The following is a 16,447-nucleotide window of genomic DNA, read 5'->3' on the forward strand; positions in this document are numbered from 1 at the left end:
TTAGGAAGACTGAGAAGGTTGAAACTTTCTAAAAAGTTACCACCTCTAAAGGACTTGGATCATGAATGAAGTAATCATCAGAAATAACATTTCTTGCTGAATTTTCACCTAATGAATGAAGAGGTAACCTTTTCATAGAGCTGCAGTAAGTCTTTTAGGTAAAAAATGCCTCAGATGTCTAAATGTAATTTTTTTTCTACAGAAGATCTAAACTTATGACTTTTTTTTTTTTTTAAATTGAGTTGTACTGTTGTCATTCACTTAATATGTTAATTTTCTCATAGGGAAGAGAAGAAGATCCCCATGAAGGCAAAATGTAAGGGTTTTTGTTTTGTTTTTGAAAGCAATCCTATCTGGCAAGTTCCACTGTGAGATTTCTAAGTTTTTGAGAAAGTGACCAAAGAGATGTATTTTTTAATCTCAAGACTTCTTTATGTACTAGCTGTTGCAGATGCAGGGATAATTAATGTGAAAAAGTCCTGTATTGGACTTTTGGTAGAATTACCATCTCTGGAGGGATTTAGAAGTTGTGAAGATGTGGCACTTGGGGACATTGGTTTAGTGATGGCCTTGGCAGCGCTATGTTAAGGATTGGACATGATGATCTTAATGGTATTTTCCAATGCAAAGGATTCTTGTTTGTACAATTCTGTGATTCTTATAATGCTTAAAGTTTGAAGAAAAAGTCACAAGACTGTAAGTTTCCTACTTGCTTAGATACTTAATTTTTTTTTTAAATTCAGCTTAGAATCAGCAGTGTTGATATGTCAGTCTGTTAGTAGATTACATTCACAAGTGAGGATGAGTGGCACATAGTTGTGAAAAATGTCTAGTGCTTTGATGACTTATCTGATGTACTCATTTGTTTGTGATATTTGTGCTTCCTGTTTTTTGGCTGTTTCCCACTTTTCAAGAGGCTCGTGTCAGAAGGAGGCATTTTAGTGGTCTGTTTGGTTTACTGTGTTCTGCTAGTCAATTTGGCAGTATGGATGTCTTCAAATGTGGAAATTTCATATTTGGAAAGTAGCTTGTAGGGGATATGTGGAGCTTTGATTGTGTCTTTCAGCTGTTGTTTACCTTTCAAAGGAATCCATATTAGTATCTGAAGGTATATATAAAGAAAGCCAGAAATTGGGGTCTTTTTTAATGAAAGCACTGTATCTTTAGCATTCCTTTAAATAAAAACTATTAAGTTGCAGCATGTCAAGCTTTTCTTAATAGTGGTAATTATCATGCCAAAAGTAGGCAGAGGCTGTGAACTTTTGTGGGGTACTACTCTGAGACAAGACTCTGGGAAAGTACAAGGTGTGAGATCAAAGCAGTTTATATTCATTAATCTAAAAGCTAGATTTTATTTCCACGGTTCTGGCAATTTGAGTTTGAGGTTTTCTGTGCATAACTTCTTGTTTGAGCTTCAGATTTCATTGTTCTAGTACATTGCTGTATGATTTCAAATAATGCCTATCAAATTATCTACTTTTTGGACAATTCATATCAATCTCTGAACTCACTTGTATTTGAACATCAGCTCAAAGTGTTTTATTGAAGTAATTTATTTATATACCTATTAGTGTTAGTGTTTTCATGTTGTTGGGAGGAGGGAATCATTAAGTAGTGTGGACATTGATTGTCTCATCTATATATATTGGCTCTTTTAAAATAAAGATTAATTCATCAGTGCCAGAGCCTTGGATGTCAGCATAACCAAGAGAGCTGGTAGTCTTGTTTTCTAATTTTTGTCTTCATCTTTGTTAAGATGGTTCCATGGGAAGATCTCCAAACAAGAAGCTTACAATTTGCTGATGACAGGTGTGTGTATTTCTGATGTGAAATACAGTGATAGTGAAATGGCACAAAGTGATCCTGTTAGTATTAAACTATGGCAAAACTTCCTTTTATGTCTGAACCTAAATGAGTGTTTTAGATTCTCCAATCCCTCTGAGTGCTTCCTCAGTAGAATACTACATTGGATGAAAACTTTCATGGCTATCAGTACTGAGTATGATCTCAAGTAAAGTTAATCTAATAATTTTTGATTTAATTAATTTTTAAATTGTTATGTTTGTAATCAATCATTTCGCTTTCATAAAGCAAGTATTTCTTTAAATGAAAACAGTACTTCTGACCCATATTGTTTAATACTCCACTTTAAATACTGGCACAGAGATTTGAAAATGTCAAACTTTTTTTTATGGTGTTTTAAAGAGGAGGCAAAGATGTGGCTAGGTTGCAGGCTGCAGCTGAACCATTTTTCATTAATTTTGGTGGTTTAGCACTAGTTCTTTTAGTTTGAGATCGCTACTGGAATTTACCTTTATAGGTTTTGTATCTCTTCAAGTGTACAGTTCTTCTTCTCTTATGTAGAAATAGATTTTTTAAGGGTTTACGTATATCACTAAGAAAAATAACACTGTTATGATATCTTTTCAGTTGGTCAGGTGTGCAGTTTTCTTGTGAGGCCTTCAGATAATACTCCTGGTGATTATTCACTTTATTTCCGGACCAGTGAAAATATTCAGCGTTTTAAAATATGTCCAACATCAAACAATCAGTTTATGATGGGAGGCAGATACTATAATAGGTGAGTACTTGTGGTAGAAGGAATTATGCATATTTTGTGCTTGCATAACTTGCTTCTGATAATTATTTATTAGTATGATTTTAAGACTGTTGTTTCCTTTATGCTAAATATTTTCTCTAATTTCCATAGTAGTTACTTCTAACTGAGCAGATTCTTACAGCTTAAAACCTAAGTGTAACTTGTTTCTCTTGAAACAAGTTGTTCTGCAAACCAGTTGCTTCACTCTGTAAATTGTGGTTTGAATGGATCATGTGGACCCATAAATTGAGTATCTGTAATTAGGAGATTACTCTATTTGAAGCAGCTTGGAAGCTTCTACATGTGTTCTTGTCTGTTTGAAAAGGGGAAAATAAAAATGCTAATTTTATCTGAGACAATCAATAGAGTTTTCAAATTATGGGTATTTACAGGAAAGGGGTTAAAAATGCCTTTGTTGTTGAAAAAATTACTAAATTACATTGAAATATGTGCATGGTACTTGGAGCAGAAATATTGATCAGTTCATTTAGAGTGAACAAACTTAAGATGCATTTCTTTTGTCATTGGTGCAAAAAAATAGTTATTTGTACAAAACAGAAAAAGATAAAATGAGGTCTTTCCCCTTTTATGGGAGAAACTATCAGTACACCTCCATCTTTGATAGTATTTCTTTAGAGTTGCTGGATCTGGAAGAATTTTCAGTAGTGAAAACTCACCTTCCCCCTTAAACAGAGATCATTGCCTGCCTTAAAAAAGTCAGCATTTTTCCAGTCCTGCTCACCTAGAACATGGGCATTCTTACCCTAATAGAGAACTTCTGTCACTTCTGAGTGAGTAGAGATTTAGCAGCTATGTCTGAGAAAATGTCATGGTCTTCTTAACTAAGTTCAGTGGACTTTTTCATATGACTTCACTCACATGATGCTGTGAGGCTAAATAATTGGATCCTTTTGAACCTATGCCCATTTCACACCCAGGCTGCTTGAATACCTTCTTCATTAATCAGTCTGGCCTCCAGCCATCATTACTGAAAACTAGGCTAGCTGCAGGGATCAGCCTTTCATGAAGGTAAATGCCAATTTCTAGTTGCATGGCTTAGTAGGAGGATCATAGACCAGGAGCCCCCCACCCTTGGTAATGTCAAATTAATTATCAAGTTAGGGGAATTCTTATTAGTCTCAAATGGGTTTGTAGCATTAAACAGTACACTTTCAGAAAGATACTAGCTTGTTATTGCTTGAGATTACTTTATAATACAATGCTGGATTCGCTTTGTGTGTAGATTACATTTGTCTGAAAGAGATTCTATGCAGCCAAACAGAAAACAAGATTTTAAAGTTAAGAAACAAAAAATTATGACAAAGTGCTCTAAGAATTTCTTTTAGTGTTTTGGTACGTAGTTTTCCAGAGACCTTCCGTAGTGTCAAAGAAAATCTTTGGTTTTGTTGTATGTTTGGGAGAGTTACCACTGTACTCTTAAGGTGATATTCAGTTCAAATTTCTATGTGTATAAGGTTAGGAAATTTGCTGGAAATTCAAACATATAATGAACACAGCCCTTAGGTACTCCATCGAGGCTTGGAGTTCTAGTCTAAAAGTTACTCTTAACTACAGAAGGAGTTTTTAAATGCAACTGACCTTATTCTTCGGCCCATGTTACAAAATTGCAGAAATTTTGCAGGCGCCTGCTCCTTACATTGAGGAACTCCTAATGGCATTTTTAACAAGAAAGCAGATGCTGCATTGAAGGTCAAGGTATTCCTGATTTGATGAGTGAGAAAATTCATATGATGCTGTTTGATTGATTAGAAAATGTTGGTAGTAGGTATTCAAACTGTGAAATGTAATGACTGAGTCACTGTTTTTTGTCACGTGACACAGTTGAAATTCTTAGGTAGAAAACAGCATATGCAGACAGCATCTCAGTAAAAATTGAAATTAATTACTTGATTTCATTAAAACTGAAAGAAACATTAATCTCATTTTACATACGTAAAAAATAAAAACACTCGTGGGAAGGTAATTTTATCAAGTTTGCCTAGTTTATACCTTCTGAATGAAATAGAAAAGCCAACCAAGATACCTTGATATAGCTTTATTTAGAAGTTTTTGAGATATTTTACAGTATCAGCTATTGTTCCTGTGTTGCACACATGCCTTATTTGTATCTTTGCACACACAGCTGAGTATACATGAACTGAGAAGGCACACTGAGTATATTTAATCTATTTTATTACTTAGCTCTTTTTCTAGATGGATATTTGCATGTAAATGATTCATTTCTGTCAATGTCTCTGTTGCTGTTCTTTATTACAGTGTAAATTTCAGTAGTGCAAAAATAAATTAGAGCAACTTTAATGTCTTGAATTTCAGCTTGTATCTGTCACTACTTCTCTTCTGAGTCTTCCAAGTGCACTTGCAGTCTGAATCTGATGACTAGAATGACTGCATCCCTGTAGAGGAGTGCTACTGACATGAGTATTTAAAAGGATAGCTCAGTGACGTCCAGTCGTAATCTGTATAAGCCCTGCTACCAACCTTTTCTGGTTTTTATTCCTGTCCTCCTAGAACGGGATTGAACTTGACTCAGAGTATGTCCCATTCCACTTAGCTAATTACTCTAGCACTTGGAAAATTATTGCCAAGAAATACCAATTTTGCAGCCTAGTTGGAAAGCGGGTAATGCGCATGTACTACCTGAATGTTGAAAGTGCAGTGTCCTTGTTTGACATTTTAAACAAGTCATTAAAATATTTTGCAGAGTTTAGGATTAATACATTCTGAATACAGTTTTGTGAACTTTCTTGACTTCAGAATATTAGTAAATCCTCATTCCTTTCAAATAAGATTGATGATTAACACTTGATTTTTTTAAAACTTTGAGGGAATGTTTTCTGTGGATTTAGGGAAAAGCAGATTCTCAAACGGTGGAAAAATTAATGTGTTTAACATTTCAGTATTCTTTTTCTTATTGGAACAGTATTGCTGACATCATTGAGCACTACAGAAAAGAGCAGATCGTTGAAGGATATTACTTAAAAGATCCTGTTCCAATGCAGGTAGGATTTAATCTCTGAGCCTTTGATTTTGAAGTCACAGACTGAATCACTATCAAATCAATTTATTAAGTAAATTATAGCAGAGATACCAGTGGTAGTTAAACAGCATCATCTCCAGTAGTCAGTCATCAACAACTTCAATGTTTTCATCTCATCTGTTTCTTTTGTTTTATCTTCAAATACATACGCTTACTGAAGAATGGCTTGTAGGCAGCAGAAAGTATGGGAAGTTCTGTCTGTGCCTTGAGGTGTTGGACCTCAACTCTGCGCCCCTAGTTCCTGGGTTCATGCTTTGATTTAGAGCCATATTAAGGGGAACCAGTCTGCCCTTCTCTCTTCTGTGTCTGGGGTTTTTCTCCTGTCACAGGGAACCTATACGCCCCAAAAAGCTTCAGGAGTGATTGCAGGGCTGGGACTGCAGCACTTGTTCTGAAGCTCACTTGCCCCATAGCAGAAATTGATTCCAAGAGATCACCAGTAGTAACCATACCACATCATTTAGCTTTTCTTGAGCTTATAGATAGTTATAAAATTTACGTACCTATTCTTTTATTTTTCTGTGCCCAAGCTGTGCTCAAGCTTTCCTGTTTCAGTGGAAATCAGAAATTTACTCTTCTTGTCCTCCCTAAAGAGAGTTGCAGTCAGTTCATACCCCTTTATAGCATCTGTTTTATTAATATGGGAGCATTTCTTCTCTTCACCAAGCTAAGCACACAGAAGCTGACCCTGTCACTGTGATGTTTTCATAGTTGTCTTGCTGTTATTAGTTTTGGTGTGAACTCACCTTTCTTGAACATGTACCAGAACAATTTAGAATAGAACCATGTTATGCATAATTCCCTTTCCCAATGAAAAGCACTTAACAAATATACATGTAATTTTCTGTAGTGGGTTGACTCAGGTGAGCTGCTAAGGACCTGCACCTTTGTTTGCTCATTCCCTATTCTTGTGGAATGGGACAAAAGCAAAAAAATTCCTGGGTTGAGATAAATACTGTTTTATAAGCAAAGGAAGGGGTGATTCAAAGGCAAACACTCATCACCTCCCACAAGTAGATTAATGCCCAGATGCTCTCTGAGACCTCCCTGTGCCCACATGCTTATTGCTAATCCTGATGTAACATGACAGAGAATATCCCTCAGATAAATTGGCGTCATCTGTCCTGGCTATCTCTGCTCCCAGCATATTGTCCAGAAAGCCACCTCACTAAGGAAGGGGGCAGAGTGGGAAATGGAGAGTCTTGAGGCCATGCAGGTACTGGTCACCAAAAGCCAGAACACTGGTATGTTACCAGTACCGGTACAGTTACAAAACCAAAACTCAGCACCTTAGGGGCTGCCATGACAGAAGTTAAGTCCATCCTTGTGAGACCAGTATGTTAGCACAGCCAACAGTTCGCAGCCCAGTCCTCCAATGAGTGACTCAGCTGTTTGCATCTCATTTTCTGCAAGTATCAACAGGTGAAAATGCTGTGTTTCACCTGAAACATTCCTTGTTATTGCAATCTTTCCTATACTGCTACTTTTGTTGTGTCCTTGATTCTTCCCCATTGTTTCCTCCTATAAACTTGTGCTCAGTAATGTTCTTGAGTCATAAAGGAGTTCTGAGACTGCTGCTTGGAAAACTTAATTACTAACATTCTTTATTATTCTTCTTTAATAATGGCAATAACTCTTCATTTTAGCCTTTCACATATGTGAAAGTTACAGTTCCTCTATTAATGAACTCTTTATTAACTCATTTTCCATGTCAGAGTACTTCAGATTCTTTAAACCTAGCCAGATACACTTGTGACTTTATTTGAAAATTTGGTGCTCAGTGGTGCAGTTAATGTTCAGCTTCACTTCCTTCCCATGTGGCACCATGCTTTGTGTTTTTGAGGGGGAAAAATAATTCAAAAGTTTTGCATCATTTTAGAATCAATCTGATGGAATTCCTGTCTCTGATAAGCTATTTACTATTTAAAAGTATTTGTCACTAGATGCCTTCTTTTGTGCACTACTCCTTGTGTACTTATGTCAAAGACATTTTCTTGATAGATAATCATGTTGTGTCACGGTATCATTTCCTAACATATGGATTTAGCTTCCATTGCAGGTCCTGTAATTCCTATTAGTATTACCAAATTATTTTTCATCTTGCTGTTGTTTTGATCAAAATCATAATTCTTGCAGATACATGCATAGGAAGAAAAGTAGAATATTATGTAAGAACCAGTTCATATGTCTCTTTTCATCTCAGCGATGTCCTTACTACTTTGTAGTTTTGCTTTTCTTGTTTTTTCATATGGCTAAAGAACTTTTGTTCATCAGCTTACTTAGTAAGATCAGACCTTGCTTGGATTTTGGTCATATTTATTACTTGCATTTCTAGATACTACCATTTTTTGTGTGAATTTATCTTTTTTCTCTTTCCTGTTTCTTCCTTTCTTCTCTTGTCCTGAATTCTGCTCAGTTACAATATGTGACTTCTAATGAGATGTATGAGGGACTGTGCCACTTTGAGTCAGTTTTAATTATGATCTACTCTATTTTTGTTGCTTCAGCATTTATCCATGATATCTCAGGCCTGTGAGCTTTGGTAGAAGACAGTTAGAAGCTAGATAAATCTTAAAGACTGGCATAAATTTTAACACAGTGAAATCACAGTGAAACATCATGTTTTTTGTTTTTACATGGAAAAGACTTACTTTATAGGAGATGGTCTGTATTGAAACCTATTTTCTTTCAGTTTGGGAAATATGGAAAGAGTTATAGTACATTTCTAGCATGTGTATTGTGTGAAAAATGAATGCTTTAGTAAAGTGCATGAGAGAACAATAGTAATGAGTTAGGTAGCATTCAGTAAGATGATCCTGATTGCAGCTTCATAGGATACATTCTTAATGGCAATTTCTGAGCTTAAAGTATGTTTTTCTGACATGTTTTCTAGCACCAAGAACAAGTGCTTAATGATACAGTGGATGGAAAAGAAATCTACAATACGATTCGTCGGAAAACAAAGGATGCTTTTTATAAAAATATTGTCAAAAAAGGTTATCTTCTGAAAAAAAGTGAGTTATGTTTGTCTCAGTTATTTTTTTAGAGGAAGAGAAAAAGCCGATAAGGATCATAGAATCATACAGTATCTTAAATTGGACGGGAGTCTTAAAGATCATGCGCAGGTCCACTGAAAACTGAACCACATGACTAAGAGCATTACCTACACACTCCTTAAACCCTGACAGGCTGTGAGCATTTCCTGCATACCGTGTTCTAAGGACCAGCCACCTCCTCAGTGAAGAACTTTTTCCTAAGGTCTAATCTGAAATTTCCCTGCATCAATTTTGTTCCATTTCCTTGTGCCCTTTTGTTGGTCACTAGAGAGCAGAGATCAGCACCTCCTAGCTGAATTTAGTGGTACTAGAAAGAGCAAAATTGAAGTGGGCAAAAGGTTCTAGAAAGCATGTAAGGAGTGTGAAAGATCTCTTTCCTTAAGTAGTAGATTAATAGAACAGTGTGATACATGAAATTACATGCAGCATAAAAATTTAGGTTGGCAGTTCTGAAAAAATCAGCACAGCACAAAAAGTAGGCATCCTTGTCAAAGGTAGTGTTCAAAATCATGAAATAAAATGTATTTTCATAAAGTGCTTGTACTTAATATTGAACTCACTAAGTTCTAGCTGATAGAGGTTTTAGAGAGCTAGAATAGTGTAAATCTGTACATTCACTGCAGAGAACAGCTGGTTTAATTTTGTTATTCCAAGTCAGGTTGTATGTTTTCAATCGTAAATTTAAAATGCACAGTCTGCCGTACAAAGGATATAGTGACTTTTTAGGGTTCTAACGCTGACACAGCATAACATACAATAAGCACATTAAAAGCTGACAGCTTGACTTATTTCAGTGTAACCTTCAGTATTACCCTGAAGAATTTCCATTGAACAAGTCTTTGAAGTTTTGAGGAAGCTGGTCCCTTGCCGAGTGTTATATTTCTACTTTTTGGAAAAATCAGCATTAATGGACGCAGAAAAACGGTATCAATAACAAGATTTCTGCAAATGACAAGAAGGATAAGTTACAGGTGGTAATCTGGATAGTGACCAAATGCAAGAAAGAAGGTATGAGTTTACATATAGACTAATACAAGAGACATTAAAAAACCCCAAACCACCCCAAACTATACCTTCTGAACAGAATAAGGGAAGCATCTAATTTGTTGAGAAGTTTTATTCTGAGACGTGTAGAGAGATGTCATGGAGTAAGGATTGAAATGGGAATGACTTGGAAAAATTAGGTTAAAAGAGGCAAATTGGAATACTCTCTCGTAGAGAAATGCACATAGTGTATATGGACTAAATGCAATAAAATCACTCTTCCATGTAGGAGTCATAGTGTAATAAATGAGTGTTACATTTGTATTTTGAAAACAATTTTGCTGCTAGTTTATTGAGGCCCCAGTGGATTTATGATGATTAAAGTGTAAAATAAAGTTTTTTCTAAATGGTACTCTGATTTAAGCATTAATTTGTTGCAGAATGCTCCTAATCCACTGTAATTCAAAGAACCTTTCTCTGCAGCAAGTGGGACCAGCCAAATTCTTACATACAGGTGTGCTTGTGGGTTGATTCTCATTTAAATTTGCATATAAAATATTTCCATTTCTGTTCTTCAGCTATATGTTTTAAGGTATTGTAATGCAGTCAATGGTCAGGGTTTAGGAGTAACTTTAATGTTGAGAGTCCATTTCTTTAAAAATATCTAATGAATGGGGTCCACATTGTTGCTATTTGCAATCTGTTTAGATACAGGCATAAAACTGAGAGGAGCTCATTTTTGGGGCAGCTCATATGCACTTTTATAATGCTGTTGAAAGCATTGAGGATGTTTGAAGACTCTTTTGCAACTCTACCTGCATCTGTGAAGAGGATTTGGTTTTAGTCACATATTGTATAAAATTGAATGTGTATACTGATGATATAACTCAAGTGTGATATCTCTACATTGTTCTTCTCTTTGGAATTTAACATAAGCTTTACTGCCCTCTTCTGTTTTTTAATTTACGAAATTTACATGTTGTTTTAGACAGTATTGTAACCATTTGCTTGATTCTTGTGCAGGTAAAGGAAAGAGATGGAAAAACTTGTACTTTATATTAGAGGGAAATGATGCCCAGCTTATTTATTTTGAAAGTGAAAAACGAGCCACAAAACCCAAAGGACTAATAGACCTTAGTGTGTGTTCTGTCTATGGAGTACATGACAGTTTATTTGGCAGGTAGGACATTGGGTTTTTTTAATCCTATTGCACCAAGGGTTAATAAGATAAATAATTTTTGTAAATTCTAAAAGTTCTACATAATTTTGGTAGGTATTTAAAAGCTAACTTGGTTAGAAGTCTGTAGGTGCTTTTCTATTTAAAAACAAGTATTTGTTTGTAGTATACTAGTTCATATAAGTAAATATCCTCAAAGATTGTTTTTGCACAATTACTATACTCAGCGTTACTTACACATCAAGTCTTACTGTAATATTTTGATATTCAAAATATGTTGACCACAGGGGATGTGATTATCAGCAAGAAAGTTGAGAATCAGAAGTATTTTAGATATCACTAGAAATTAAGAAGACAGTTTGTGTTTTTTCATTGGTAGTTAGGACTCCACTGGCCTGTGTTTTATAGAATTTTATAGAAGAAATCACTGTATTTACTTATATAATAAGTGAAAGAAGTTAGAAATTCTGGCTATCCTACAGATCTTAATAGTAATTGAAAAATTATATATAGACAACTTCTAGTTACTTTGTGAAAAAAATAGAGACAAACGTTTAACATTAGTGGCATTTCTTGATCTACAAAGACTGATGCTTTGCTCTGTCTGTTTTTAAATCTGCTCTGTGGGTTTTTAAATCTTCATATTAGTTTGGAAAAAACTCCAACTACTGGAATGAGGAGCACAGATATAGATAAAGACTATTTTTTAAAAATGCTGAAATGTTCCTATGTAATTGACAATTAGGCATGAAGCTTTGGTATAAATTGTAATCAATAAACATTCTGATTCTTTCTCTTAAACCACTTTTAAGAAACCCTGTGTTGTGGGTTGGAACAAAGTTGGGTACTTGGTGGTACTTGAGAGGTGTGTAGGAGGACATGCGTAGTTGCAGCAGCTTAGGAAGCTGTTAATGAGGAACTGCAGTTGAGACAGAGTTCCTCCTGCACTGCAAGTAGCAGATAAAAAAACTGTCTCTGCCCTTTTCTCAGAGGTAAAGTGAATGTTGTACTTCTGCAGCATTTAAGGTTGTAGAGGTTTGTGTCACATACACTCAAATGTTTCCTGTATGATCTAGTACACATCTTTCTGGTCATGACACGTTCCTATAGGGGATTCCTTAGGGTAATACTGTTTCCTGAAAGAAAAATCCTTAATGTATGATTAACTGGTTGTGAAAAAATGCTGAACTTCCACTGCTTTTAAACTCTCTAGGAATAGTCCTTGTTGACAAGTGTTTTGAGATGGCTGTTTTTTGCCTTAACTCTAAGCCAGCATACATGCTGGTTTCTACACACCATTCTGAAGCAGGCTGCATGTACTGTAGTTTTCTTAAAATGACACAATACATTCAAAACCAAAATGCAGTTTTTGAAGATCTGATAAATCTTGTTAGAAGTTTTCCTCTTTCCATTTGTGATGGTAACATGTAGATGAACAAACATTGATGCAATTATTCAATATACCTTACAGACAAAAGGAGAAATCTGTTAGTTCAGTGTAAACTTTATTTGACACAGATCAAGTGAAGGTGTCGTTTAATATGTGAAAATTAATTAAACTTAATTTTTGTCGGTTTTTTTTTATTATTTTTAAGGCCAAACTGTTTTCAGATAGTAGTTCAGCACTTTAGTGAAGAGCATTACATCTTTTACTTTGCTGGGGAAACTCCAGAACAAGCACAGGTGAGAGCTTTTATTTGCTAAGTGTAAAAAAATGTAACTTTTAATCTTGTGTTGTTCAGTGATGTTGCCCTTCTGAAACAGGAAGCAAATGTATCACAAATATTTAGTGGTTATATAGCAGGTGTTAAAATGAACTGGTAGCAGATCTCTGAGGGGGAAGGTTGGTGCTGAAAAAACACCTGTATTACCTGTACTTCAGGGTTTTAGTTTTTACAAATTCCAGGCAGACCCCATGCGGAGAACTTCCATTACTTTCTGTTACCTGTTTCTAGAGAGCATACATGTGTTTTGACATAGTTAATTCAGAAGAAAAAATTTAGTCTCCAGATCTTTTCCATGCTATAAGGCACAGTAAGGTAGAGTTTTGCTTCAGAGTGGAATAAATAAAATACTGATGCATGTATGTGTGCCCAGTGACCAAAGCGCATTGAACTGCCTTTTCCAGTTATTTGCTGTTTATATAAACTGGTATTCATACATAGTCTTTGGCCCTGATGGTGCACAGTGTAAGTTTTTCTGGGTTTATGTCGTAGCTTTAGTTACTAGCTCTCTTAACAGTTATTTTCACTGATTAGGAATTGTGGCATAGAAGCCTACTTCTGAGAAATTACTTCACCAGTAGATTGTATCTAAAATGATACAGTGTTCTTGTTTAAGTTTTAAGCTCTGATGTATTCGTTGCATTAGAAGTTAAGCTTTGCATTTGATGTTGTTTGAATGGCATGAAAGCCATTTAGAGCATTCATAACAGGCTGTATTCATCAGAGCATGAAGTCTATATAAATATAGTAATTTTAGTGTTCTGTATATAAAGGTAAGCACAGATTTTCTTTTTAAATTAAAGCCAGTTGTTAAAAATTGTTAATGCAAATTGTTAAATTTGGAGAGAAGACATAAGAATTATGTAGTGGAATTTGTCAAACAACTGTCAGTATTGTCTTTGAGAAACAGTATGCTGTATCATAATTGAGAATATATAAATTAAATTCCATGCTTCTTAATTTTTGTCATATCTGTAAAATATTTTGTTTTCTAAAAAGTAAAATAATTGAGAATGTGTAGAAGATAGAATGTCCTGTTTTGTTGCCTGAACATATGGTTTAAAAACATTGGTTTTGAAACTGCTTAACAAGCTGTTCACTGCGTTTATACAGAACACAGTTGTTTCAGATTTCTTTGTAATATGGCTTTGGTCAGAAAAGTTTACAAGTATTTACCTTCTGAGAAAGCTCAGCTTTCTTTACTTTCTAACATTTCATAGAAAAATAGAAACTTGGTGGGGTGTAGCTGAAAGCTTTTCCTTGGAAGGATTTGAAAGCTGAAGCCTAACTCACAAAGCTGAGAATAGATGCAGTAGATATTCCTGTATTTTTAAGATGTGGAAGATGCTGTGAAGAATGATTGAAGCAGTGTTGTGGGGGTTTTAATGACATTGTTAAATTGTACTTTGAGAGGAGATGGCAGATCTTTGAGATACTGACTGAAGAGAAGACTGTTGGTCAAAACCTAAATTTTTTGCTTTGCAAGAAATGTACAGGATTTAATGGCTGGGAGATCATTAACAAGTAACTAGTGAATGAGGCTATAATACATCTTCCACTTTCCAAAGACAAACTGGAAAATGTCAGATATATGCTTTATATTTCTCTGTTAATTGTTCAGTTTTTGCTTGAAGTATACAGTGTTATGACTGCCATATGGGACTACTGGAGAGAATAATCAGACCAGTTTGGCTTGTTAAATGCAATTTTCTCAGAAGCAAACAACTTTTTCTTAATTTTATATACAATTTGCAATTTCTTGTAGTGTCACTACGCTGGAAAATTGGCAAAGGTCACACTGTATATCCATTAGTAATGTTTGATAATTCAGAAAGAGAAAATGGTTTAGATTTGCAAATTCTTTGAGAGTTTTGCTTAGTAACGATAATAAATTTGCTTTAATATTCAGACTTTCATACTATGGAATTATAGAAAACTTAGGTTTTGCCAGGCTAAAGTGAAAATTCAGATACTTTTTGCAGATATGTCTGTTCCACTGCAAGAAGCTGTATCTGTCTTAGTTTCATTACATTCTTCTGCATCCTTCTCTCTTAGGACTGGATGAAAGCTCTGCAGGTGTTTTGCAGTTTAAGAAAAACCAGTCCAGGAACATCAAATAAACGTCTGCGTCAGGTGAAGCTGATATTGTGGGGTTGGAGGTGCATGTGGAGGAATATTTTGCCTCCTCTGTGCAAAATGATATTAATAAGTCTCAGAATTTTTCCTTTCAACATAGCAAATTCTGAATAAAAGTCTAAAGAAGTCAGTGGCTTTTTACACCGGAAATGTAAAACATGTCCACAAAAAATATTTTAAAAAAAATTATATTACATATACTTAAATCCCCATTATTTACATTTTAGTTACATGTAAATACATGTTATTTAACTAATGATACTCATTTTATGTAACAAATACATGCTGAGCCAAGCTTGTGTATAAATTTCTCTTGGCCTCTTGCAAGTTCCATACATGCCAGAATTTCTTCACAGAGAGGGGGCAATCAGTCTTAAATATCTATGTCTGTAATGTTTGGAGAATAACAGGGAAATACTTTAAAAATTTCTGATATTATTTAATCTTAGGAACACTCCAGGTAGTTACTTGTTACAGGCAGTAGAGAGTGGAATAAAATGGTGAATAAAAAGTAATAAACCACAACTATTTGGTTGTCAACATTAAAGAAGTTTGGATATTTCTGAGTAAGTGAACTAAATTAGATGAATTTAGAGATAAAGTGACAGCTGCATTTGGGAGCTTCAGGGTCCAAAAGCCAAACAAAAAGGGAATTCTTTTCTTCAAAAAGCAAAGATCGTCTTTATCTGCATAGAAGAATACAATGTAATGTGTTGCACAAGAGAATTTTACATAATCTGTTAGGAAAGCACAAAACAATAAACCACTGTATTTGGAATAGTTCATGGCTCTTACTCAAAGTGCCAGTCTTCCTTTCAGTAAAATTTTCTGTGTCTGGAAAAGTTATTATTTGCAAATACTAAAGCCTCAGAAATTATTTTAAAATAAAACTCCAAGATGCCTTAAAAGCATGGGTCTGGATATTTGTTTTCAGTAGTTTTTTGAGTTACTTTTTGTTCCTTGTGCTTCTTAAAATGTTCCAATTCTTTTGGTCTTTACTCTTCTAATAAGGAGTTTGGTATTCAGTATTCACATATTAACATTAAGCTTCTGCATTGAGGAATAAAATAATTCATTCATGTGCTTTGTATTTTAGCAACAAAAAAAATAAATAGGTTTTTTTTTTTCAGGTCAGCAGTCTCATTTTGCATGTAGAAGAAGCTCATACACTCCCAGTAAAGCATTTTACAAATCCATATTGTAACATCTACCTGAACAGTGTTCAGGTAGCAAAAACACACATCAGAGAAGGACAGAACCCTGTGTGGTCTGAAGAATTTGTCTTTGAGTAAGTTTTAATTATCTTAAATTAGTGAATTTCACTTTCAGGTTGTGTTTGATTTAAGATTCTTAACACTTATTTATAGTTTTACAGTATTTTAAAAAACACCGTATATGTGCTTATACAGCAGCAACCTTTCAGACAAATTCTGCAAGGGCAGAATTTTCTGTAGGCATCTATCTTTGCTAATACAAGTGGCTGATAATGATAACGGGATTGAAATGATATTAGGAAAAGCTTAAATGCCAGCCGTGTATAGTATTAATTGAGGCTCTCTGTCTTTTCTCCTAGTGATCTTTCATCTGATATTAATAGATTTGAGATAAGTCTTAGTAACAAAACAAAGAAAAGTAAAGATCCAGATATATGTAAGTATTTTTATATAAAAGATGCTTATACATTACAGCAATGGATACTTTGTGTGGTTATCA

General features: G+C 34.7%; 1 protein-coding gene across 1 annotated transcript in view; it reads left to right on the forward strand.

Moving 5' to 3' along the window:
• The window catches only part of RASA1 (RAS p21 protein activator 1), a 47,205-nt gene that overhangs the window by 16,074 nt on the left and 14,684 nt on the right, over positions 1-16,447 (forward strand). The window contains exons 6-15 of the mRNA XM_030237039.2: positions 285-316; positions 1,757-1,809; positions 2,431-2,581; positions 5,541-5,619; positions 8,551-8,671; positions 10,721-10,877; positions 12,470-12,557; positions 14,654-14,731; positions 15,865-16,022; positions 16,308-16,384. Coding sequence (XP_030092899.2) covers positions 285-316; positions 1,757-1,809; positions 2,431-2,581; positions 5,541-5,619; positions 8,551-8,671; positions 10,721-10,877; positions 12,470-12,557; positions 14,654-14,731; positions 15,865-16,022; positions 16,308-16,384 — 994 coding nt within the window. The remainder of the gene's footprint in view (positions 1-284; positions 317-1,756; positions 1,810-2,430; positions 2,582-5,540; positions 5,620-8,550; positions 8,672-10,720; positions 10,878-12,469; positions 12,558-14,653; positions 14,732-15,864; positions 16,023-16,307; positions 16,385-16,447) is intronic.

Source organism: Serinus canaria, chromosome Z (assembly GCF_022539315.1).
Source record: "Serinus canaria isolate serCan28SL12 chromosome Z, serCan2020, whole genome shotgun sequence".
Taxonomy (NCBI): Eukaryota; Metazoa; Chordata; class Aves; order Passeriformes; family Fringillidae; genus Serinus; species Serinus canaria.